The 25,509-nt window shown below is 38.9% G+C and overlaps 1 protein-coding gene across 1 annotated transcript in view; it reads right to left on the bottom strand.

Annotated features, from left to right (window-relative positions):
• ABCA4 (ATP binding cassette subfamily A member 4) overlaps positions 1-25,509 on the bottom strand; it is an 81,669-nt gene that overhangs the window by 6,319 nt on the left and 49,841 nt on the right. The window contains exons 21-43 of the mRNA XM_033000400.2: positions 24,324-24,501; positions 22,881-23,012; positions 21,999-22,138; positions 20,985-21,122; positions 20,513-20,700; positions 19,630-19,720; positions 18,818-19,023; positions 18,341-18,389; positions 17,573-17,814; positions 17,017-17,141; positions 15,632-15,730; positions 13,848-14,037; positions 11,609-11,703; positions 10,775-10,807; positions 9,489-9,594; positions 9,286-9,360; positions 8,648-8,817; positions 7,495-7,672; positions 5,976-6,091; positions 4,140-4,287; positions 2,583-2,706; positions 1,714-1,843; positions 695-815 (exon numbers count right to left, since the gene is read on the bottom strand). Coding sequence (XP_032856291.2) covers positions 695-815; positions 1,714-1,843; positions 2,583-2,706; positions 4,140-4,287; positions 5,976-6,091; positions 7,495-7,672; positions 8,648-8,817; positions 9,286-9,360; positions 9,489-9,594; positions 10,775-10,807; positions 11,609-11,703; positions 13,848-14,037; positions 15,632-15,730; positions 17,017-17,141; positions 17,573-17,814; positions 18,341-18,389; positions 18,818-19,023; positions 19,630-19,720; positions 20,513-20,700; positions 20,985-21,122; positions 21,999-22,138; positions 22,881-23,012; positions 24,324-24,501 — 3,074 coding nt within the window. The remainder of the gene's footprint in view (positions 1-694; positions 816-1,713; positions 1,844-2,582; positions 2,707-4,139; positions 4,288-5,975; positions 6,092-7,494; positions 7,673-8,647; positions 8,818-9,285; positions 9,361-9,488; positions 9,595-10,774; positions 10,808-11,608; positions 11,704-13,847; positions 14,038-15,631; positions 15,731-17,016; positions 17,142-17,572; positions 17,815-18,340; positions 18,390-18,817; positions 19,024-19,629; positions 19,721-20,512; positions 20,701-20,984; positions 21,123-21,998; positions 22,139-22,880; positions 23,013-24,323; positions 24,502-25,509) is intronic.

Here is a 25,509-nt window from a genome sequence, read left to right as displayed (position 1 = left end):
TAAAGAGGAAGCATTCTACAAAGTCAGACATTTATTTACATTAAATAAATTTGTAATGACCCCCTCAAAATACCCATTTTCCTGCATGCAGCCTTTTACTTCATATTTTTAGCACTAGGAGACAGACCTGATGCTTTGCTGGAACAAAGTATCTCTGACATATCAAACCAAAGTGGAACAATACAGAAAGATAGTCTGAAGAAAGACACTCCAGTTCTCTATTCATGAGATCCTAGCTGTGTGTGTAATCTTTCTATTTCTGCAGCTCAAGCCTGCATGCATTCTGGTAGCATAACTCAGATACCTTCAATGCCTGGAAAGAAGATACATTAGCAGTAACTGTAGCCCTCAATATGAAAGCAACCAAATGGTTAACATGAGATTGAAACTCATGGGAAAAACAGCATTGTAGAAGAAAAGGCTAGTAGTAGAAATAGACACTCAATAGGTAACAGTCATGTCAGATGATGTGAGGTAAAAAAATCCCTTAAAGGCAGGAAGGGTTGGACTGTGCTTGCTGGACTTTGCTGTGGTTTGATTTCTAATCAAAGGAAATAGTCTTGACTTCTAAAATGTTTGTTATTTTCTAAGGCATATTGATTTTGAAAACAATACCACCTGATTCCACAGCTGAAATACATTCTGAAAGACTAAACTTGCATTAGATTAATTTGTTTAATTCTCAAAATATTACCTTGGTCAGTTCTTGTACTTCTAAAATATCTGTTTTGTTCCCTCCATTCATAATTCTTTTTCTTTCTTCTGCAACATCCTCATCTTCACCAATAATTGGTGACATTGCAGTCTCAGCAAACCTGGAAAAACCCAGGAGATTGATTGCAGAAACAGTGAGTTGCCCTGGGTGCAGTTAGAATAACAATGTGAAACAATGACTAATCAATTTCCAAAAATGTGCCCGGTGGCAGCCATGAGATTGAAACTTCACAATGTGACATTGGATGGAGCATTTTTGCTGTTGGGAGAATCCCTGACCTTTCAAAGTTAATCTCTAAATACTAAAAAGGGAGGAAATGGCTTGGCTCAAAAGACCATGCCTTGGTCAGCCACTGATATGACATAATCGGCCCCTCAGCCACAGCTTTTGCTATTTGGCTGCTCTTCAGTAGCTAGCGATAGTCCTACAGATCTTTTGAGGACACCTCCCTGTAAAACAATTTTTTTATAATTGTACCGATTAGTACTCTTGCTGGCAATCTCGAACAGGAGTGAATGACCCACACACACCTGGAAGGTAGCTGCTTTCACTGAGATAGAGGCTCATCTGTAAAGCAGAGAGGGGAAGCTTACACAGTGTTCAGGCTGCAACTGTACTGTGCAATGGACTAGAATTCCTGTCCTGGGATGTCAAGCTAGTACCTCATGCCAGTACTTATGACACTACAAACTTTCCAAGTAATTTTACAACCTCACTATTATAGTGCCTTAATCTAAAAAAGTTTACATTAAAGTCTTAATTAAATTAATTTCTTTAATAATATATCCTTAAATAATGTTAAGATAATGCATATTTGTAAATGCTTTCTTGAACCAGGATATCAATAAATTAAGATGAAATCAGGTAAGTAAACAGGAAAAAAATAGCTGACAAATTCAGAGAAAAAGAAAGAAAAAAGAAAAAAGACGGACATGGAGAATAAAAAAAGACACTCACACCATTAAAAAAGGAACATTCATACAAGTTTTCAGACATACCATCTTGTGGAGAACAAATGGTGCTGCATAAGGAGATTCAGAATGAAGAATGCAACCCCTTGAACAGCCATGGCAACCAGGTTCTTCCCAACAAAGTCCCACTGAAAAGGATTGGAAACATGCTCCTCACCTTTGAAGAAAGAACACCAGAAAGCAAGGTGAAATACCAGTGAAAAAAAACAATGCTCCCCAGAACAAAAGGCATAATCATAATGGTTTAGGATGAAAATGTGTACTTCATCTGATCATGATCAGGCAATGTCTTCATTTTCCAGTGTCTTACAAAGATTCTTAAAAAAATACACTCCAAGCTCAGCTGCTGCATGGGAGTAAAAATTAATATAAGCTCTCTGAATTTGGATATCATAACATGAAATTTGCATGGATTACGTGAAAGACAAATTTTCTGAATAAAAATAGGTGAGTACTGCAATATGACTATTCTTTTAATAAGAAGTTGTCTGATACCAGACAGCCATATCCCAAGAGAATGCATTTGAAGAACAGCAGCCACTTTAAGCATTAACATGAGAGCTGCACAAGTATTAAAATAAAATGAAATAATATATCCTCCTGTAATGATCTAAGGACTTCAGAACAAATGATAAAATGACACCAGAGTCTGGCACTGAACAAATGGGTTCACTTCCAATACAGATTACTGGTTGGGCCATAGACTTCTGGCAGCCCTATCACAAGCTGTGATTCCTTCAGGGAAGTTGAACTTTCATATTCCTCATCCACCTGATGATGTGAAAGGGAAGAATTTCAGAAACAGCCACTAATTTTCCAAGATAACACTTCAACCATCTCATCCAAGGTCAGGACATGTGACCTGATATAGCTTGTTGCTTATTGGCTTTACTTACCAAACCTAGCATATACATCTGTTACAGCTTGGTTCATGGCCAAGTCAATGAGTCCACGGCCCAGACAAAAATGTGGGAAGACCATCAGCACATTTTTCAATGTTTTATTAAACTTCAGCAAAGACTAAGAAACAGAAACAACATAATAAGCAGTTGAAAACAGACTTCTTTAAGAAAACATAGCACTATGAGTGAAAAGTTCTTTGTCATATCAGAGAATTGTGATGTTCTGTGTTCTTACAACAGAGAAAACAGTATTTATTGAGTTATACCCAAAGCGTCTGCAACCTAAATGCTGCACAGCAGAATGCTGGCATACACTGCACCAGATAAGGTGCTTGTGAAAAACTGTCGATGGGGAGAGAAATTAATCTTCATAATGAAGTATTTCTCTATCAGAGGTAACATGTAATTCTTATGTTAGCTATTATAAACAGCAACTGTGAGCAACAAGAAAGAGTGGTATTTTACTGTCATAACATCTTTATTTATAGCTGGAATATTTCCATAATCAGGACTGCCACAATATTGAGGAGTGACAGTGTCTGGGCATAACTATGCAGCAAATTTTGGTGCAATGTGGAGATACCCAAACCAGTGTAAGTACTGGTAGCAGTCTAGCTGGACCAACACTGAATCCAGAGAAGGGCAATTTTCTGTCTGGAGACACAGTGTCTACAATGGAGCCATATTCCCAAAGGTAACAATACTGGTCTCCTCTCCCACAGGCTGAATGGCACTAGTAGATTGAACCCTGTGCTATCAAGAAGTATGGCTGAGCATGCAGGAACACAAGGGACAGAAAGTATTGTAAAGTTGGCTCTTGAAACCATAAACTTCAACAAGATCTGTTTCTCCTTCCTGGCAAACAACAATGCTTGATCAGCACATGGTGTTTGAAAATGCACTCCCAGTAATGATAGCTAATTGGATTGCTGTCAGGTGTAGAAAGGGTGTCAGTGGCCAGTGTCAGGAACTGTAGAGGTGATAGTAGTAGTGCATACAAGCCAACAGTGTTTTATAAACTGATCTCTTAACCTAAGATCTAATTTTAGCACTCACTGTATTCTGTCTACTCTTGTACTTTCTGTCACCTTCCTGGTGGTGTCAAACCATTTTTGGGCAGTTATCAAAATTCTACTGTAAGCAAAACATCTCTGACACAATAACCAGCAGGAGTAAGTTTCCTTATTTAGTGATGACTCCATGATTTTCTAGCAGCTACATCTTCCTGTACAACCTGAGCTGCAGAAGCAAGCACGAAGTACCACGCTCCTCCCTCCCCAACTGCGAAAGTGTACAGGAGTTTGCTCACAGGGATGAAAAACATTCAATGTCATTCCTTATGTATGTGTAGTCCAAGATATCAGTTGCCCTGAGTCACTTCTCTGGGTTATTCTGCCTACCTGTCCCTGCAGTTACTCTGCAAGTTCCCCACTCATTTACTTCCAAAAAAATTGGCAAGGTAGAGAAAGACAGTTACTGTGAGAAATGGTTATGTGTGGACAACTTTTACACAGCTCTTCAAAACCAGGTGTCAACAAAAACATCACTTACCGGGTTATTTTCAAATAAGTCCAGGATGAATGTAATGGCACTGCTGTTGATCCCCACAAAGAGATTAATACAAGACAATGCAACATAAGCAGTGCTAGGGACACTGAAGAAAGAAGCAGCAGGGTACATCATAGGAATTACTGCCCATCTGCATGCAGAAGACAGAAAAACTATGATAACAGCTCTTCAGTATTCTCGTGTCATTTGACTTAATGAAAACACAAAGTTGAGTTTCTCATCTCAAGTGTCATGAAATGGTGTTACCAGCTAGAGATGCCACTACAGTGTTCTTCCCGTGGTCACTACATAAAATTTTTTTTCTGCTTAGTCTTTTTTGCTGTTAGAATGCAGGGCAATAGAAACCACTAAAAATGAGAAAACTTGATGCTAGCCAGGTTATTAGCACCTCTGGTATCCTTGTACATATCACTGGATTGTGCACCAGGAGGTGGAGACAAAGAAATATTAAATAAAGTAAATATCATGTACTGCTTTGCTAGATACTCCTGAGTCTTTGGAACTGTCCAAAGAAATCAGAAACTCTAAATTTTTATGTTATTTTCTAACTCATCTACCATTGATTTTTCTACTCCTGATTTGGAGCTTCCTGGGACATAGCAAATGCACATTCAGCAGCACAAGAGGAATATTCCTCTGGAATAAATTTACAGTGCTTAGCAACAATCTGTCTGACTAGGAAGAATTCAGCAACAACCACCTGAATTGCTTAACAGGACAATACACACATGGTCAGAAAGAACCATCCTAAGTTTCCCATTGTGACTCCAGCTGGACGCCAGGGCTAATATATGTCTCTATGAATTTACCTTCTATTCTGTTTCTTATTTTGAGTAGCAAATTATAAAATTATTATTGAAGTGTCTGCCATGTGATTATATTTTTTCTGAAAATTTCATCTTGGTAGATACTTTAAAATATGCAAAGACATTTTAAATGTCCATCCACACAGTCATGAATTACTATATTTTAACAAATTACACAGAGCCACAGACAACTTATTAAAGATACCACTATTGCACTTTAAAAGATATAATGAAAAATTAAAGTGAATTAACATTCTGATCACATTTTTAAACATTGGGTACTTTACAGAGGTTAAATGATGATAATGCATTTTCTCAGGATTTTCATTCAAAGAACACAAAAACTTCAGAAAATTAAGGGTCATCTGCCCAGGAAAGCACTGTTCCCTCTTAGTCTTAATTTGTGATATACATAGGAGTACATGAAAAACTTAATTTCTCTCTCTAACTCTAGAAATAGATCTGGTCAATCATTTTGCCTGGACTACATCAGCTGCAGGGCTCTCAGGAATATGATTTTATAAATAAAAATGTATGATCACTAATTAAATGAAAGTGAATCTCAGTCAGCCTTATAAAATGCTATTTTGCCAATACAAATGCCCATCTGAAGCCAAAAAAATGTGTTGAAGACTCAGTACTTTTTGCCCTTGGGTGAAACGCTGAAAGATATTTTAGTATTGAAAGTCAATGAAGTAGATGAGCAATCACTAAATTCCTACACAATGTACATATCAGGAAGAGGTAAACTGAACAAATATATTTTCCTGTAAGGATTACATTTAATGCTTAAAAACGTAAGACAGTAACAAAAAAAATCTCCTTTACATCATGTGACCAAGAAGTGTGTAAACATCCTGGAGTAGGGACAGAATCCAATTCTAACCTGTATTGTACCTACTCAGTTGTATTCTTTAAAGCTGGATTTTGCTAAGTATTGAGTTCAATAACATGAAATCATTTCCATGTGAAATACAGGGCCCCACATACAGGAATAACCTTGAACACTCACCCATAAAGAAGCAGCAAGGCAACAAGCACTGGGAGGTTAGTCAGAGAAGTGTATGCTTTCTTGTTGAATCCAATGAATATAGCCACCACCAGTCCAGCACTCAGTGCATAATTCACCTGCCACATCACAGGGTAAAGATCAGTGTGTAAGACCTGAGAAGGTCTGAAAACATATACAGATCCTACACATTATTCCACAAGGATTTGGTATTGAGGAACACCAGAATTTATGATCTAGACCAGTCACACTCAAGCTTTTGGATCAATGGATCCATGGCAGTACTCAACATTTTTCTGAGACATCTTTTATCAGACTGTTCATCAAAAACACAACATATATTGTTGTTTTTTTGATTGTGGTTTGGGAGCCAATTATTTCATGGTCCTGCTGGCAGGCTGCCCACAGGAAGAGGCTGTGGGTATGCAAGGGAAGTGCAGTTTCTGGTGATGCAAAGGCTGCGTAGGAGTGAAAAAGTAATTTACTTGAGCCATGTTCCTGGGAGGAGGCTAAAGTGAGTATGGTTGGCCACTCCTCAGTTTCTCTGTTCAGTATTAGCAGAGCTAGTCTACTGCAACGCATGGAGCTCCCCATGCAGAATGGATGGTGGAGTTTCACAGAACTGCTAACACCAAATAATACCTTTTGCATCATGCTGTCAGGGGCCACGGCCAAGAATTCCTGTCAAGGAAGTGGCTGGGAGGCTGTCAGCGACCAGTAGGGGACAGGAACTCAGAGACCTGCTTCTTTTCTCTCATTTACTAAACCAATTCTTTACACTCTCCTGAAAGAGCACCTTCCAAAGCCCAGAAAGTTTGGGAGGTTAATTTTTTTTTTTTTTTTTCAATTCTATGTGCGTGCTTTTCTTATTGCTTAAGCCTTGGCTGCTATCTTTGTTGAGAAGGCATGGCTAGAATACAAGCCTCCTGCTGTGCCTCAACCAGGCAAATAAATTGTTCCTTTGTGATGAAGTGGCCTGAGGAATAATGGGAGGGTAGCTGAGACCTGTGTAAGCAAGCCTGGGCCTGTGGTCTAAATCCTTTTGGAACAACATAGTGAATGTGCTCCAGTGACCTAAACAAATACATCTGTGTCATTTTAGACACCCTAGAGTATTTTGTCTGTCCTCCAGCTACTGTTCCAGCAGTCTGTGGATCTCCCCCACTGAGATTTCTTGAATATCTTCAAACACATTATGGTTCTTCTAGAGGGCAGGAGTGACTAACATCAGGCAACTGGGGCTTCCCCTGCTATGCTAAATTGCAATGTATATTGCTAAATTATACATTCAGTTGTAAGGTCTTGAAACCCTAAGATTACAACAATTTCTGCTTCTTTAGTTGAATAATAAGTTGTGCTCCTGACAGTTAAAAGATCAGATCCTTAGCATGCTCTGAGAAACACTTAATAAATCAATGTTTTGCAATGCTCAATCGACTTCACACGATTCACTGATTAGTCCCCAGTTCATGCAAACCCAGGAATAATTGCAGGCTATGAAATCAGACCAGCAGTTACTCACTATGTCCCACATGAAGTTAGTTAGCCAGTAGATCATCGGGCTCACACCACTGACAAACTGTAGATGCCTGGCTTTTGTTACACGTTCTTGAATCAGGTATAAAACAAAACTGGCTGGTATAAAGGACATGGCAAAAATCACACAGATGGCAACAACAGCATCCACCGAAGTGGTCAGCCTAAAACAGAACACAAGGGACTGTAAACAAGGGAATGGATGCAACAGAACACTATATTAGCATTCGAGGAATCTGGAGGGAATTTTACCATCTGAAAGTAGCAAGGTTATTTTGTAAGTATAAGACATTTCCAATTTCAAAATGTGCTAGTGTATTTTCCCAAGCTGTGTTGGGGACTATAGCTAACAAATATGGATGATGGTGGCACCATTCCCTGATTTTTCACTTGCATTCATTCTCTGAAACAGTTCAACTTCTATATATTCTTCCACTTTGACAGCCTTTCCTGTATGGTGTGTCTCAAACTAGACATTAAGGCACAATAGCCGAAGTACTTTGGGAGCTAGGAAAAGCAGGACTCAAAGAGGCAAGCTGCAGACAGTGAGATGAAGTGCAGATTTTGCCTCCGTGCTAAGGCAGAAGTTTTCAGTTTCCCTGAATTCTGAACTTAATAGGAGACGTGAGTGGGAAGTCATGTCTTCTTAGGGGTGTCTTTTTCAAGAAATTATGGCTTTTAGATTCTGGAATACACCAACCCTATTACCTGCCATTGAAAATCTATCTGTGTGCTGTCTTTGGCACCAAGACAGAGGTTATTGAATACTGCCTACCTGTAATCAATTAAGGACAATTTCTGATTATGATCTCTGTCTTATTTCATAAGTAGATCTACTGGCTTTGGAGCATGAACAAAGACTTCAGAATCTTTGTGCTTGGGAATCAACAGAAACATGTAATCCCATATAACCAATGGTCATAGCTCCTACGTGGGATGGGAACGAACTCTATAGGAATATAATGAGACAGAAAAGAAGAGATTGCCTATCTAATTCTGGATTAGAATAAAACTTCAGGGAAAGGCCTCCATCTTCTGTCAAATAAACTATTTCTCCTCAGAGTGTGTGTACAGTGGGTGGAGTAAACTGCAAGGAGAGGGAGGGGTAAAAGGCAGCAGCAGAGCACAGGCAGACTTACACAGTGACTTCTGAGAGTTGCTCCTTAGTGAGGTTCAGAGGATGGTTTATAGCAGTGATCCCATATTCCTCTGGGGCTTGGCCAGTCCGCAGGTTAGCTCTAAGGATTGCATTATTGGCTACATTAAGGAAACTAACCATAGCATGCCAGCCTTTATTGTTAAACCACACCTAAAAGGGTCAGAAAGCATAGATCCATTTAAGAAGCCTTCACTACTAACTCTGAGCTGCACGAGAAAACTTGTCTGACTTCTATCTACTTTGGTGGGCATTGTCTGCAGAGAAGAATCCAGCACCAGGAATTTATAGCTCCTAGGCACAGTCCAGCAGGAGGAGCTCACATACTATGCTTTTAAAAGGGTTGGACAACTGCTGCCGAGGGCTTTTATAGAAGTACATTTTGAAATTCAGCAGGATGTGTCCTACTCAGAAGTATTTAGGACAGCAAAACGTACTAAGAACATGTTTAAAAAAAATATTGCATTAGAATAACTTTGCATTAACACTGTATCACATACTACTTATAATAAGGATAGCATTTCAGCTGCTCTTGCATCTGAGAATGCCACTAACAATATTCTCACAATTTGAAGTCTATGTCAAGAAAGACTGAGTTAGCAGACTACTTTCAGCAAATACCTTAATATTATCTTCTGTTTCCATGTATTTAAGGAAATTAGAAATTTCTTTAGCAGCAGCCTGTGAAATATATCCCTAAAATAAAAAAGAAAAGGCTAAAGATCAGCTGTCTGAGTGAAATTCAGTGCTGCAGGTTTTCAGCTCTGTAACAGTTCTTTAGTAAGGGGACCAAAAAAAAAAAAAAAAAAAAAAGTCTTGCTTACTCCTGTCACATTCATCATTCGGCCAAGATCACTTAAAAAATTGACTACTTGATCTCCAGAAACATGAAGGACTGGGAGCCTTCCTCCTATAGAAATTCCTCCATATCTGGCAAAGAGAAAAGTATCATCAGTCACTTGATCCACAGACCTAAAACTCTGTACATTGATGAAATACTAAATAGCCACTTAATTTAAGTTTGTTTTACCTTAATTACATGATGTATAGAAATCAATCTCAGCTCTTTTTCTAACAAGTTGTATTAGGTCTTTATAGGGCTTACAAATAATATAAGTTCTATCAGTTTCTGAGGTTCATGCCAGAATCCTGAGAAAATTATTAGTTAGACAGAAGATTTGGAGAAAACAGTTATTTATACAGTGCAAAAATCTTTAAATCAAGATCATAACTGTTATGTATAATCAAGATATAACTGTTTGGACAGCATGGAGGACTGAGCATGACATGAACCTCAGTTAAAATTTCAGTTGCCCTGAGAGGAGCAGGTATTCACCAATGCTGGTGCCAGCCAGTACTCCATAATGATAAATACTATTGCACAAAATGAATCAAAGTCTAATCCTATTGAAAGTACTGTTTGCACATGAACAAGCAGATATTCTGTAAAGGAAGCCAGTCATCCAGCTGCTACCTTTGAAGTGAATTCCTACTGCTGATGAAAAACTAAATAAGTATGTTCTCCAGGCTAATCAGTCATCTTTCTAAGCTTAGTATCTGTAGTGTAGAGAACACACTGGGGGTTAGCTGATGCCTCTACATAAGCGTGGAGTACTAGTGGAATCTGTTTTATAACTACTGCACATTTTCAGAACAGGGATGAGGAGCTGTGGTTGTTTACTTCTGTATTTCACAGGTTTGTATCTAGGTTTCATCTTACACACAAAGGTAAGATTTTTTGGAGAGTTCATATTTTTCTGTTGTACTTTGCAAGAGCTGTGTCAGAACACTATTGCTGTGTAGTTCAGTACTGTAACTTTCCACCACTCAGGTCCCATTAGTCTGACTCTTATAGAAAATAAAACTGTGATAGTTCCATTGTGTGCTCCGGCCTTTATCCTTGTGGGGGTAGTCCAAACAAATATAACCCCTTGTCTTTCTAAAACCCTTGCTGACCCCCAACCTATTTCCCACTGAAGCCATCTCTTTGTTCTACATTATCTGCCACAATTCCCCTTGTCCATTCAGAGAAACATCGTGAAGCTCTGTGGTTAAACAGAAATTCATTGTTCCTTTATTTACCACCATAATCTGTGAATTGGTTTCTTACCTTTGCTCATTGACCCAGTATTTGCTCTTCAAGCTGAAACACACAAAGAGAATCCTGTCTCTTAATGCACTGAACGAGTCAATGGTATTGTCAGGCTTAAATGGAAATTAAAGGTAAATTCCTATGCTTTGCAGAACCCATTTCCCCTAGACAGCTTTTTTTTTTTTTTTCTTCTTTGCTTTGCTTTCTTTTTTAATTATTGCTGATTACTTTGAGTTGTGGGGTTGTCAGGACTTCTGGTATTCCCTGCCGTGGGTTTTCATTGTTTTGTTTTGTTTTGTTTTCTGACATGATTCATCTCCATCTCATATAGAGATAAGGAAGCCTTCTAAAGAAACACATACTGGCTCTATCCTAAATCCATAATAAATGGATTTAAAAAGATGTAGCTAACGCAACTAACACATGTGCTAAGAGGAATCAGTCAAAGTCAGACAGCACATAGCTAATGTAATGAGAATTGCAAGAATTCTGCCGGGAATTGAAAAGGTAGCAAGGCCTGAATCGGAAATACAGGCCGTGGACAGTGCACAGCTAATTACCATGCGCAACAGTTAGGCAAGCTGAGGCCCTTTCAGTAGCACAGATGGATCCATGTTAACACTGTCCTTTGGCTCTTTAGCACTTCTGGGAAGCAAAAGATAATTAACTCAGGCAGATGGTCATTAACTCCCCTGAAATAAGCATCTCCCACTCTTACATCAGGAGTACCGACATGATGCTCAAGTCTACACAATACTGTGGCAAATCAAGTGCTATGTTATTATTAAATGAGAATTTCACAGCCAGGTACAAAATACTGCATATGAAAAACAAAGAGAGATTCATCCTTACCTCTCTTTTAATAAAATGGGATATGTCTTGACCAGAAAATCTGAAATATTTCTGTGGGTCAGATCTTGAAGAATTTCTGTGCTGTGCTGCACTCTCTGGAAAGAAAAGAAAACCAAATTAATCGCAATAAACTTTACAGTCTCTAAAGCTATTAAGTAAGTGTTTGTCAGGGGAACAGCAAAAGTATCTTTGGTCTGGAGGAATTGCTCAGGTTCACAGTATCACTAAAATGAGAGTGGGTCATTCACTTTCTAGCCCAAACATCCTTACTTTACTAAGATTTCAGAAGAAATCATGAAATAGCAGAAGTTGGCAATGCTTGTCACAAAACAGCTGCCCTTCACTTTGAAACCTGGCCCAAGTTATTTGCAGCAAAGGCCAGGGCTGATCAAGGCTTTTTCTTCACTCTGAAAGAAGGAAGCTTTTGAAATAAATTGAGGTCCCAGTGAAGATAAGGTAGTTTTCTATGATTTAGCAAGTTGAAGTAAAAATTAATACAAAAACTTCACCTTCACTAACATGTTAGATACTTTGAATGAAAATTACTATTTTTTTAAATGAAAATGATGCCACATGCCCCCTTTGTGAGTCTTTGCCAATACAGGGTTGCTGTAAAACGCAAAACCTCAAACTTGCGGAGTTTATCCCAAGGTAGAATACACTTAAAAAGGTTCCTGGGCAGTTTCAGAGGGCAAAGCAACCTGAAATGACCTAATAAAGTCATAGAAACCAAGTCTAATGAACTTTCCAGAAGTTTCTACGTTTGTCCACAGAGAGGCAGTACCGGATGACACAGAAGATGCATTACAGCTGCCTAGCTGATCCTTGAGAACACACAGAAAAGTCTGGTAGCATCCCATAGTGCCTTCATTGGATGAGCTGTCTATGCTCAGACATACTTCACAATTATTTATACTATGTTTCTCCCCTGAAGACTCAAATGTGAACTGTTTCTTCCTGACAAGTTATACAAAACTATCATATCCTTAAAAATTATCAGGATAATATAATAAACACATTTCCTTTAGAAGACTAGAATCTCCACAAAGAAACTAAAAAATTAATTTTGCATCCTACTTGGATTTGAAGTTTTAGACTAAATTTCCCTCTGAAATCCACTAGCATGCAATTAGCAAAATTAAATGTTGGCTGTCTGTTGGACAGGGTTTATCTGGAAAACAGAAAGAACTTGGGATGCTGTGAATAAGGTCAGAATCTACCCTCTATTAATTTATTCTTTTGCTCCACAGACAGGAATTTTACAGATATTTAAAACAACTTCGCATTGTTGTATTGTAAATAGTGATAGAGAAACCAAAGCAAGCTGAATCAATATTTTTAAGAGATCATGTCCTAATTTGGATTCAGAAATTGATTAAGTTTGTGACATTAGTGTTAAAACTAGCATTATTTTAGTCATTTGGCTAATGTGTGCAGCCTGGCAAACAAGAATATTAAAGCTGAATGGTGTGCATGGTGAGACATTAAATTAGTGAGCTATTACTCTGAAAGTGGCTGCAGTCTGTTTTCTTTAACTTGTTAGAAAAACATTTAGAAAATGTAAGTACTAACAGGTTATAATTTTCCTTTGCTCTTCAAAAGAGCAAGTACATTTTATAAAGGGAACTACTAAGATTATTCATTGATAGGAACATGTGGGAATGCAGTTCTCTTCTCTATACAGCATCAGTGGTTATTAAATTACTCATCTTCATGCACATGCATACAAATATTCGTTTTGCTGTCTTAGAGCTTCCTTTCTCAAAATGGAATCAAAAGATACGTAAAAAAAAAATATTTGGGGTTGACTCAACATTAATTTTTCCATTTTAACGAGATGACTCCACTCCACATTTTTCAAAATCATGACATTTTTTTCTTTCTTTCTTTCCTTCCTTCCTTTAAAGAAAGGCAATCTTCCAAAGAGAATTGTTCTTTGAGGAAAAAAAAATAAAGATTTTTTAAAATTATTTGATAAATTGTTAAATTTTTTGTGATTTTTGTCTATATGAGAAGTTTGAAATTTAGATGAAAATAGTAGTCAGATTTCATTTAAATGTGCAAGCTTTTCTAATACCTCTGAAGCTGACTTCCAAATTCCAGCAATTCTTGCTCCCTTAAAAAAATATACTCAATTCCTTCTGTATATATAGGCATGGCAAGGTACTTACACACTAATCCCTTTTCCAGCACTTGCCATGAAACTTTTCTACAAAGATTTATGGCACAAGGACACAACCTGTGGTGGTGGGAGGCCTCCTGCGCCTGCAGGGCATTCTGGAAGCATAGTGAGCTTCTTGTGAGTGCTGCACTTGCAGGAGGGTGAAGGATTCTCAGGGCTCCACTTTTGGCTCAGCAGGACACTGCTTAGGTTAGGATGAACAGCAGGTGTGTTCCAGGCAGTTGGCATACTATTGCATGGATAGTTCCTGTGTAGAGGAACAGACTCTTTAAGCTGTGCAGAGGTACAGTTCATGACAGCTCACAACATCACAATGCTCTCAGCAGACATTCTCCTCTCAGCCCTTACCCTGTGAGTTATGAATAATAAGAACATTTTAGAATACTTGGTAAACATGAATAAATATAATCTCCCCTGACATCTCTGCCAAGTAGTTTACTGTCTTCAGCTTGCAGATAGGACACTGAAGGAACAAAGGAATTGTGTTTGACCCATTAGTACAAACGGAATCTGCAGTGGACATATCTTTGCGAAGAAACTATCCTTTTCCTTTCTCATGCAATATCTCTTCTGTATTTTTTAAAGCTTCCTCTTCATTCCTCCTGGGCCAGGCAGAGGAGAGGAGGGGAAAGATAAAGGAAAGGACAGCCAGAAGAATCAAGTTGCTAGATATTACAACTTGGAGAAAGACGGGAGAAAAGGAAGAAATGGCAGTGTAGCACGCCAGTGACGAATGCCTCCAAAGGTGAACTTACAGGCAGGGTAAGTGGGTAGGACAACATTAAAGTAAAAGCTCTACTAATATTGTCCTCAGTTCCGAGTAAGAATAGCTTAAAATCACAGAGACAATCTGAACAATTGCTGAAGCTATTGCTTCCTAACACACCAGTGGGAATGGAAGGAACTGAGGGGACTCCCACATGGCAAGTGCCAGGGAAGCTGTGAAGGTCTGGGTCTGAACCCACTGGCCTACTGTGCTGGCTTTGGCTGGGATAGAGTTAGTTTCCTTCACAGTAGCTAGTAGGGGACTATGTTTTGGATTTGTGCTGAAAACAGTTTTGATAATACAGGATGTTTCAGTTATTGTGGAGCAGTGCTTACACAGCATCAAGTCCTTTTCTGCTTCTAACACCTCCTCACCAGTGAAGTGGGCTGGGGGTGCACAAGAAGTTGGGAGAGGACATAGATGGGACAGCTGACCTCAACTGACTAAAAGGATATTCCATAGTTTATGACATTATGTTCAGCGTATAAAGCGGGGGGAAAGAGAAGGAAGAGGGGATGTTTGGAGTGATGGCATTTGTCTTCCCAAGTAACTGTTAGATGTGATGAAGCCATGCTGTACTGGGGATGGCTGAGTGCCTGCCCACCCATGGGAAGTGGTGAATGAATTTCTTATTTTGCTTTGCTTGTGTGTGCAGCTTTTGCTTTACCTATTTCACTGACCTTATCTCAATCCACGAGTTTTCTTGCTTTTAGCCTTCTGACCTCACTGCGGGGAAGTCAGTGAGCAGCTCTGTGGTGCTTAGTTGCTGGCTGGGGTTAAACCATGACACCTACTAACATAAGCTTCAAGGTTGCTTAATTCTTAATACAAGGCTACGTGGGCTGGTTTCCAGCTAGTCACATTGAGCACTGTGAATCATTCTTAATCCAGTGGCATTGTTGTCTTGCTGTTTGTTTGTTACTTTCGACACAATATTAGACATTATTGCCAACAATATATCTGAAGTATTGGCTCTAGTCAAAAGACAACCCAATTAATTCTTGTTTCACTACTCAAGTTCCACTAGTAATACCCTGCTAGAATCTCATTCAAGAGAGATTAGCTAGCAACTTACGGAAGAGGCCGATTCTTCATGCAGCGATTTCCAAATCCTGGTTTATTCAAGAAAGCATCAGTGAGGGAGACCATCTGCTCACTGCCAGGACGCTCATTGCTAAGGGAATAAGACAGGACTTTCTCTATAATTTTTTTTTTTCAAACTGTTGTACTGAAATACATATAGTAATCGGTGAAGGACAGCCATATGGCAGAACCAACCAACCACCCCCTTCCAAATACCGATAATTCAATTATTTAACTTATTTATGCAAAACCTCAGAACCTTCCAAGATGGTTAACAGGCTAAAGCAATGGTCCTTTTCTCCTAATATTAAAGTATGACTTCTGACATAGTCCTATAGCAGTGTTCTCCAAAGGCTTGAATCCACATTTCTACCCTCTCAGCCCTGTCACACTCAGTAATCAGAAGATGAAAAACATATTCTGCATTTTCTCTTGCCAAGGCCAAAGAGACAATGCTGCTAATAGTAAAGTTCCGCAGCGAACAACCTAATAACAATAGACTACAGAAGATTGCTAGTGCCATGTGTTACACCAGTATGAATATCAAACTCTGCTTCACATACTATCGTGTGTAAATGAAATTAAAGTTTCATGTGAATTTTCAGTATGAAACTAAAGGAAAATACTTCAAAATTATTGCCTTCAGTTTTGTTACTTTCTGCTAGTTGCAATCTAGCCTTTGACTTAAACGTTTAGAAGTTTCCTCTGCATTGCACATGTTTTGACTTGGTGCGATTTCAGCTTTGGAATATGTGGAAGTGAAGGTTGAGCAAGCGTTCATGAGAGCACAGAGGAATTGTGCACTGACCTGGAAAGAACTGAAACTTTGGTGAAGAATGAAAGGAAAAAAATTCAGACCCAGGCAAAGGATGCTGTGTGGGGAGAAACTGCTAAACAGCAGCATTAACAAAACCCAAGTCTCCACTTTCATCTGTTTCCATAACTTTGCCCAAATACTGTACTAACTATAAATAAATCTACTGCAGGCCAGCATATGGGCTTGCACCTCATTGTCCTCTAAGATTATGAATATAGTGGTGGTCCAACAGCATATCAGAAAGTCGGCTGTCTTACTGTCCTGGATCTCCTGTAAGGCAGGGTATGTAACAAGTGGTGAGGTAATTAACTTACATAGGAAGAGAGTACCAATGACAGCAAGGTATTTGAAAGACTATTGGTTAGACATACTAGCAGCTGTATTCTCTACTTGTACCAATTCCATGCTATTTTAAATCTGCTGATCCCAATGGAGTTAATCCTTTTTTATATCACATAGAGTGAGGAAAGCCAGTAAGACAGAGCCCCATGATCCTAAACATCTAAGAAGAAGAAGGTATATCTATAACAGATGTATTTTTACTCTGTGATTCCTCTTACCTGAAGAAAATAAACTGTTGTCCATAAATCCAGGGGTGTAAGGTTAAGGCAGGATACTCTCCAAATGGAGGAATAATGACTGTAAGTGTTAAAGACAGCAACACAAAACTAGCAGGGAGAATAATCTGCAGGAAACATGAAAACATCACACTAGGTTATTAGATGTATGTAGAGTGATGCTGCACACACCTCATAATACTGAAGGTGTGTACATAACAAGCAGGAGCACACAGATGAGATCTGGTTTAGCTCCTGAACACTAACAATTTAATTTTCAATGCTTTCAGCTAAGATTCTGGTTGTCACAGAACTGCATTACATCAAAAATAAAATGCTGCGCTAGTAGGGATTGAATCATGAACTTGGTGTGGGTGATAGACTCTAGCCCGAAAGAAACAGAACAAGAGGCAGAAGAGTTGGAATCATAATTAGAACAGTTAGGGACTCTGTTATCCATTTGCAGCACCTCTGCTGCTTTGCATAGAGGCATTGCTGGGAAAGACAGTATTGCCAATGTTGTGGGAAAGAGTCAAGAACGGCTGAAGTCAGTCAGTACCTGGGCTAGGAAGTCCTTGTGGCTGCGGGAAGCATGGTGGAACCGTTTGATGAGCAGTGCTTTTATCTGCTGATATACAAGCTGAAAACCTTTATACTGTCGGGACCCTTTGCCTTCATTTTGATCTCCAGCTATGCCTACTGGCATTCGAGAAGTGTCATTAATGTAAAGTGTGGCTTTTTCAGCTGGTTTGCTCTCAGTAGAAGTTTTGCCAAGAGTAGAACAATTTTCTTGAGTGTCTCCTAGGTTAAGATGAAAAGGGGCAGAGGAGATACTTTGTCCTCCATACGCAAAGGTAGCACAAACATTTTTAATGAGCTGCAGATTTTACCAACTGTATGTATCACATTACCTGATTGATTTAATTACAACTGTTGCACTGTGGCTGTATCTAGTGGCATCATATAGGTTAATCCTCCTCCTACTCAACAGGATGAACAAGTTCATCATGTATGTAGTTTATGGACTAATGGCTAGTAAAGTACTTTTTATAAAACTACTAAAACCATTGACATCTGGGGGCTTGACACTCAATTTTATTTACATAGTTTAGAACCTCATCCAGTCTAAATAAAAGTCTTTCTGCTGACTTCATCTTGTTTATCAGATATCATGTCAGGCCCTAAAACCAGATATTTGCTGACCAAATTTCTTTTGGCCAGAAGACCATACAAAGAGTGCGAGTTCTGAGGCTCCTCTTTACTTGGTGTTTAGAATACAGAACAGTCCCCAGAAAAGTTTATTAAATACCGAATCATGGATCTATACCTGCTTTTTGCATTCCAGAGTCAGCTTCTGCTGTAACCTTTAGGAAAACCTGCCATAGACAAATACACCTCCTGGTTAGGAATAGAACAGGTACAATAACCTGACCTCTGGAACACTATACATCATCCTTTAATGTAACAGAAATAAAGTTAGATACCTTTTCAGTACTCCTGCTTATTGTACAATCAGAGGTCTCTTATGAAATATCTCAGAAAAAGAAAGGAACAAACTAAGATACAAAGACAGACAGATTTCAGGCTAATGAGTCATGCTCCACAAGGCTAACATGAAGTAAGGCTTGGATCCTTTCTCTATGCCTATCCCAAAGACTTTCTGAGTGTGCCACAGCATATGTGACTGGGTTTTCAATGGGATATTAGGAATTAGTAAGATTACATGTTTAAGAACATGAACTGTCTCAGAAAACATTTTGGGGACTGATGGTAAGATCAGCAGGTATTGTAATCTGTTTGTTACCTCTTCAAGTGGTGTGTCTGAAACTCCAAAACTGTTGAGTCCCAGATCATCCAATGTTTCCTCCAATTCTCTGAAGAGACTGGCATAAGATCGTTGTTTAAAGTGTTTATTGGGCAAAAGGTAAACAAGTTCCTGACCAATGCTTTCAATTAATTTTGCTTCTGGGATATGATGATGAATTACTTCTGCTAGTTCATCCAGATCTCCTGTGAAAAGTCAAAACATTGTGCAAAGAATGAATATTTAACCATGCTAAGGAAGATTTCAAAAGCTGTTGTTTGCATTGTACAAAAAGGGACTGCTCTATTACATAACTCACTGATATCTCAGTTAATTCTGTACTAGACTGGGATATGTTGCTCATTATGCTGTGGAACTATATAGCAGGAAAAAAATTCAGGTCTGTTAATAAAGCACAGCAAATCTACAGGAATATATACTTAAGTTCTTCTCATACAGAAAAGCCAGAATGACTTTTTCTGAGAAAATCAGTTTCCTTTGCTCCAGATATGCTTCAATTTTCATTAACAAATTACACATTTTGGTGCAGAGTTGTTCACAACTGTCTATACTTATAAAGCACACAAACTTCCAGTTCATCATCTGTACTTGAGACCACATATACATCAAAAAGAGGCAATGGTAAGAAAAAACACAAAGAAACCTTATCAAATTCATGTTACAATACAATACAGATGTTAGACACAAGTACTGAAGAAGTGGGCCTCAGCAGCATTGATCTGTAAAATGAGATTACAGCATAACAGGAGACACAGCTATGTGCTGGAATGCTGAACCACCCCATGTCTTACCATCCAGTTCCTGCTCTGGAGCTTCTTCTTTGTCCTTGTGTGCACAGCTGGAGCAGGGGCAGGAGCATTGAGATCCACAGCTACAAAATGACTAGCATGGACAAGCAACAGATACAAAGATGAAAGAGCTTCAAATATGGACAAAACATGACATAAGGGTTGTCAGCTTCTGAACAGCTTGAGTAAGTCAAAAATATGTCATATCTGGAGCATCTTGAACATATTACAGTGAAAGTCATCTGAGGACAGGACTAAGCAATGCAGAAAACATAAATCTACCTGTACAAAGCATATCTGTCAGTTCTAAATTACATGCAAAATACCTGGGGAAATGTGATCAGCAGTGGCCATGAGTATACAGATCATGTTGTTACTAAGCCTGGGAGCACTACTAACAGCTGAAAGAATCCAGATCCCTACTTCTCAAGCTGTGCAAGGCTGGCTTAGCTGTGGATAAATGGAGACTCTTCCTGTGTCTGAGGCTAGTTACTAGACTATATCATGTTTACAACCAGTGTTCTGCAAAAGCAAGCATCAGAAAGACCTGTATATAGACAAAGGCAACTTCATTGGTAAAAGTTTAGACATACTTAACTGATGAGAGTGAATTATAGACCACCAAGGGCTTCATTTCCATCTATTATTTTCACCTGTCTGGCTGAATATACATTTATAAAGCCAGATAAGATTTTTACAGAGACATTCACATATCCATATAGCTTAATGAGGTGTGATCAAATCTTCTAATTTCTTTCTTCATTTTGAAGTCAGTTTTGTACACAGCCTCAAGCAGCACTTAACTGCTTTCTACCCTGGTGCAGTACCTGAATATGTCTTAAGTATTTTTCAAATTACGTGTGCAGGGAGGGAGCTACATACTTACTGCAGCCCTTCTAATTCTGGTGTTTTTCATCTTGCGAACAAGAGTGAGATAGAAGCCAGACCCAAAGCAGTTCTTTAGGAATACAGGAGAGCCTGAGCAGAAGAGTTTCCCTTGGGATATGATGGCTACTCTGTCTCCAAGGATGTCTGCCTCATCCATGTGATGGGTTGAGAGGATGATGGTTCTGCCTAGAAGGAACAAGAAGGAATGTTCAAAGGCATGGACTCTCTCTGGAACTCTGAACTGTGCTTAGTGTTTTGGCAATTGATGCAGGGTTTTCTCTGTACCAGAGCCAGGTCCCAGGTTTGCCACATTCATTGGTATCTGTTCAAAGAATTTTGCTTGCTTGTATTCATATCCCACTACTCATGATAGTTTACACAGCAGGCACATACTGCATCTATGACAGGTTTTAAAAACCAAACCAAACCCACCAAAAAAATCCCCCAATTTCCATTCTCAAACCTGTTACCTGAGCGATACTTCAGCAGAAGATCCCAGATAGATCGCCTGGAATATGGATCAACTCCAGAAGTGGGCTCATCCAAGACTATCACTTTTGCTTCACCCACAAAAGCAATGGCAACAGACAGTTTCCTTTGCATTCCACCTACCAGAGGACAAACACATCCAGGAGTCTGAGATGGGTTACATAAGTGGCAGGGCTGTAATTAACAGTGTTTTTCAAGTGTGGGGACAAACTGATACAAGTGAAACAAAACCCATCCTCAGACAAATATTTCTGCACAGTTAAATGAATAGTCACATTTTCCTTCTGAAGTTCAGAACAGCTTGTTCAAAAAATACTGTTTTTTTAATATATTTTTATTCTATGCGTTCCATTTTCTGCTTGTTGCCAGAAACAAAAGCAGAAAGATAGGAGATTTTAATGTTTACATGTGAAACTAGCTAACTTTTATAGTTGTAATCAGGAAAAAGTAGTATAAGAACACCTGGTTCTATATTCAAAGCAGCTTTTCAACCTGAAAGTGAAATGTGTTCAAATACACTAAGTGCATTTATACCTGTAGGAAGAAAGACATTCCTACCAAATAGTACATTTCTATTATTGTATACATGCCTATACATTAGATGTGTAATACAGTATTACAGGGTACTGATGCAAGCAGTGGAGCAGTATGATAGAATACTTTTTCATTTGCCTTGAAATAATAGAACATTGTATTTTGTTGGTTTTTTTTTTCTTACATTGACAGATTTTTTTTTTTGTAATATATACTCATTTAAAAATAACAGGTTTAAGTATATTTGAATTTGTTGTATGTTTATAAGAAACAGAAGCTCTACGGACAGAATGTGCCACGTTTACTATTTGTGCAGTCCCACCTACTCTTTGCGAGTAAAGACCTCCCCACTGCACAGTGATGTGTCAGAATATGCCCTCAGACATGTAATTCAAACAATAATTGTCCAAAGACAAAGAAAAGGCAGCAGAAAAAATATTTTAGAACAATCCTGTGGGCACCTGACAAATTTTGAGCCTCTTCATTCCTTTTATGGGTGAGGCCCATATCTTCTAGCATTGTTTCCAGCTCTCGCTCAGCTTCATGCCTGGATCTCCCTTTCAGTTGAGAATAAAACAGGATGTGCTCTGCTACAGTAAGGCTGTGAAATTAGACAGAAAGGCACCAAGGCAATTTAAACGAATAACCACATATTTTTTTCCCAAGCAGCAAGAAATTCACTCTAGCTCTATCTTGCTAAAGGAAGACAGGCTGCTTTATCCTAAATCTGGATCACAGATCTTCTTTGGGATCAACACACTTCACTCAGGTGTCATAAGCTCTCTCTCTGCCTTTTCAAAGCAGAACCTTCTACTAAAGGAACAGGTATAGGAGGCATCAAGCCATCCATTTACAGGAATAAAATGGGAGCTAACGTGAGTAGCTGCATAAAGAAAGAGAGTCAGCTGTGAGATGAACACAAACTGATGGCAGTGAAATTGGAAATCACCGGAGAAGGTAGCAAATGGTTGGACGGTAGTGCAAAATGGGCATAAAAATATACTGCTACTGCACTGTCAACTCAGATTATTATGCTTTAGGAGGCCTGAATTACAGTTCATGAATCTCCAGACTGAACTCCTGCTAACCCACACTGCAACAGAAAACACCAACACCAAGAGCACTGTCATTTTCCTTGGAAACTTTGTTTCCAGCTAAATGATGCAGGAGATTTCTACTGATGAAAGACAACACCTGCCCTATGTGAGTGTCAAGAGCTGGACAAGTGTCTCTGAGATACAGCTATTGCGAGCACAGTAAGAGAAACAACACAGGCTTTGGGGATGTGTCAAGCATACAGGCTGGGACACTTATTCTTAAGGCTAGTATGGGATGATACTTACTGGTTGAATAAAATGTTGTACTGAGGGCACATGCCTAATCTGTGCCGAATGGAGTCCATGTGAACCTGAATATCCAGGCCGCCAATCAGCACAGTTCCAGAGGTGGGTGGGAAGAGGCCTGTCAGTATCGACCTGGGAAAATAAAATGAAGAAATTCCCACTCAGGTATCTTTCTGTGACAGGTTGGAAGATGCACTGCGTGATTCCACTAGATGGAGCACGACAACCTCTTACTATGGGCCTTGATGAAACAACTCTGGTAAAAAGCATACATATAAATACCCTTGCCGTACTACAGTGAAAATCTTGCAGATCTGCTAACATAATTTTCAATATACCTGCCTGTATGGTTCTAGCCTGCATTTAAAAACTGGTTTAGTCAGCTACTCTGTTTCAGAGTAGTTTGTTCAGCATGTTACATCACCCCTATGTACAAATGGGTCTAAAATTAAGCTCACTAGGACCAAGATAGAGAATAATGGTTTGAGGTCTCCAGCCACATTGACTCATACCCTACATCCAGGGTGGAACCTGTTACTAGATTTGGATTAGTAATGGATATTTCAGTTCCAAAAATTTCAAAGTAATAGAAATCTTTGGTTTTATCAGAATAGAAAAATAAATTTATAAAGCATTTCAGCAGATTAGAATGCTTTTATTTTTGGTTAAACATATTTCTTGCGGAACAATTTAAAAAAAAATAAAAGGGAATTTCAAGTGCATTTGAGATAAAAGTATTTTTAAATTAAAAAAACCTAAAGTGCTCTGATGGGAAAAATCATAATAAAACACTTGAGTTCTTTCAACATTTGGTGAACTTGTCACAGACCCATGAAATGTTTTGTTCAGCTATTAATCTTTTTTTGCCAAATAAAATTCTGTATAAAGAATATGAAACATTCCTAAAGTCCAGCTTCCTGAGACGCTAGCATTTTAGAACTAGAAGAACATTTTAATCTGGACAAGGATCTTGCATATATGTAACCATGTTCTCTAAATTTTTGCCTATATTTTATACTCCTTTGCACATAGACCAAAAAATGGGACTGAATTCAAGCCAGTTAGACAGAGAAACCAAGAACATGTGGAGTGTGGTGGCTTTCAAATCTTCAGCTCTTTCAGCCAGAAGATCTTTCTGCCTCTGCACCTATCAGGAGTTTGGCTATGGGAAATGAATTCCGAGGGAAAGAATTGCTTCCTTCTCTCTAGACTTTCACTTGTTTGTGTCATGCATTGCCTCCCTCCTAGGGCTTTAGCTAAGCCAGGATATCTTCTCCTTGCCTGGGGGCAGCATTTCCCTGTTGGGAAAAAGCTTAACGTTGTGCATCAAGCTAGCTGCAGGGGTGGTAGAGAGACAGGGAAGAGTGAAAATAGAAGACTGCTCTTCAGGACAGAGCAATAGAGCACTGCCCTGGATTTGCTGCTTCTAAAATACAGACTTACATGGTGGTTGTCTTTCCAGCTCCATTGTGACCAAGGAAAGCTGTGATCTGGCCCTCATAAAAAGTAATACTCATCCCATCTATTGCTGGCTTGGTCCTGTTTGCAAAAATCTTCACCAGGTTCTGAATGCATACTCCTGGAATCAATCCTGTTGGCTCAGGCTCAAAGAAGGTATTGACTTGAAAGGCAAGAAATCAAGAATGAAAAAAGAATAGGAACACATGTTTTAATCCCAGTTCTGATGACACATCGATAAGTGCAGAAGCAAAAGCACATACCCAGTAAAACACAGCATCATGTGGGAGAGCCAGATCCTCCCGTCACACCAGTACCCAACTGAGGCAAGATTTTTAAGTGCAGTGCAATTTATTTAGAATCACCTACATATCAGTGACAGAAGTGAAGCCAGAATTGTAATGGTCTGGTGAGAGGTAACTCAGTGGATGAGGTGAAGCTGAACACGTTTTCTTTTTTCATTGTATAGCAAGATTATTTGGGATGGTTGTCTGTAGATACTTAGATAGGTTGAGAGATTACAACAAACAGCAGGTTGCCTTTCTAGCCAGGCTGAAATCTTCCATTCAAATCATCTGCCCAGCTGTGCATTCTTTTATCATGATGCTTTTAAAAACCCACAACATTTGCCTTTAATCCTGGTAGGTGAAATTTACCCCCTTGCTGAGGCTGGCTCAAGACTTAGGCAGTACCTAACATGAGCACTACATGGGATGGCTTTCTCTCAGGATTAAAAATGCATTATTGTAAATAGCACTATCAAGATATTTTATTGCATCAGCTTCTAGACAAAACAAACTTCCTTTGAAGTAAATTAAGCCCTTGGGCAATGTGAATTATGGGAGTTGAGAAATTTAAACTAAAGACCCTGTCCACATTTGTTTACACAGAATGCTCAAGGCTTTGTAGGGAGGCTTGTTTTGCAATTGCAGTTTACTTAAACTGCTCACTACCCAGCAGGCCTGTGTGGAGGGCAGCCAATGCCATCTGCGTGAAACCAGCCCCACCTCCATGAGTGACTTGTATGACTGTCATTATAAACAATACTCAAGAAAAAGTCTCAAATTCATTGTACAGGAGAGTGCTGTGTATACTACAGAGCAGCTGAAATAATTAATCCAGAATGGATAGCTTTATTTTAGATAAAATTGTTTATGACAATCTTTTATTT

Source organism: Tyto alba, unplaced genomic scaffold (assembly GCF_018691265.1).
Source record: "Tyto alba isolate M040663 unplaced genomic scaffold, T.alba_DEE_v4.0 Super-Scaffold_1000006, whole genome shotgun sequence".
NCBI lineage: Eukaryota > Metazoa > Chordata > Aves > Strigiformes > Tytonidae > Tyto > Tyto alba.
This window is presented reverse-complemented; position numbering and strand designations above follow the sequence as displayed.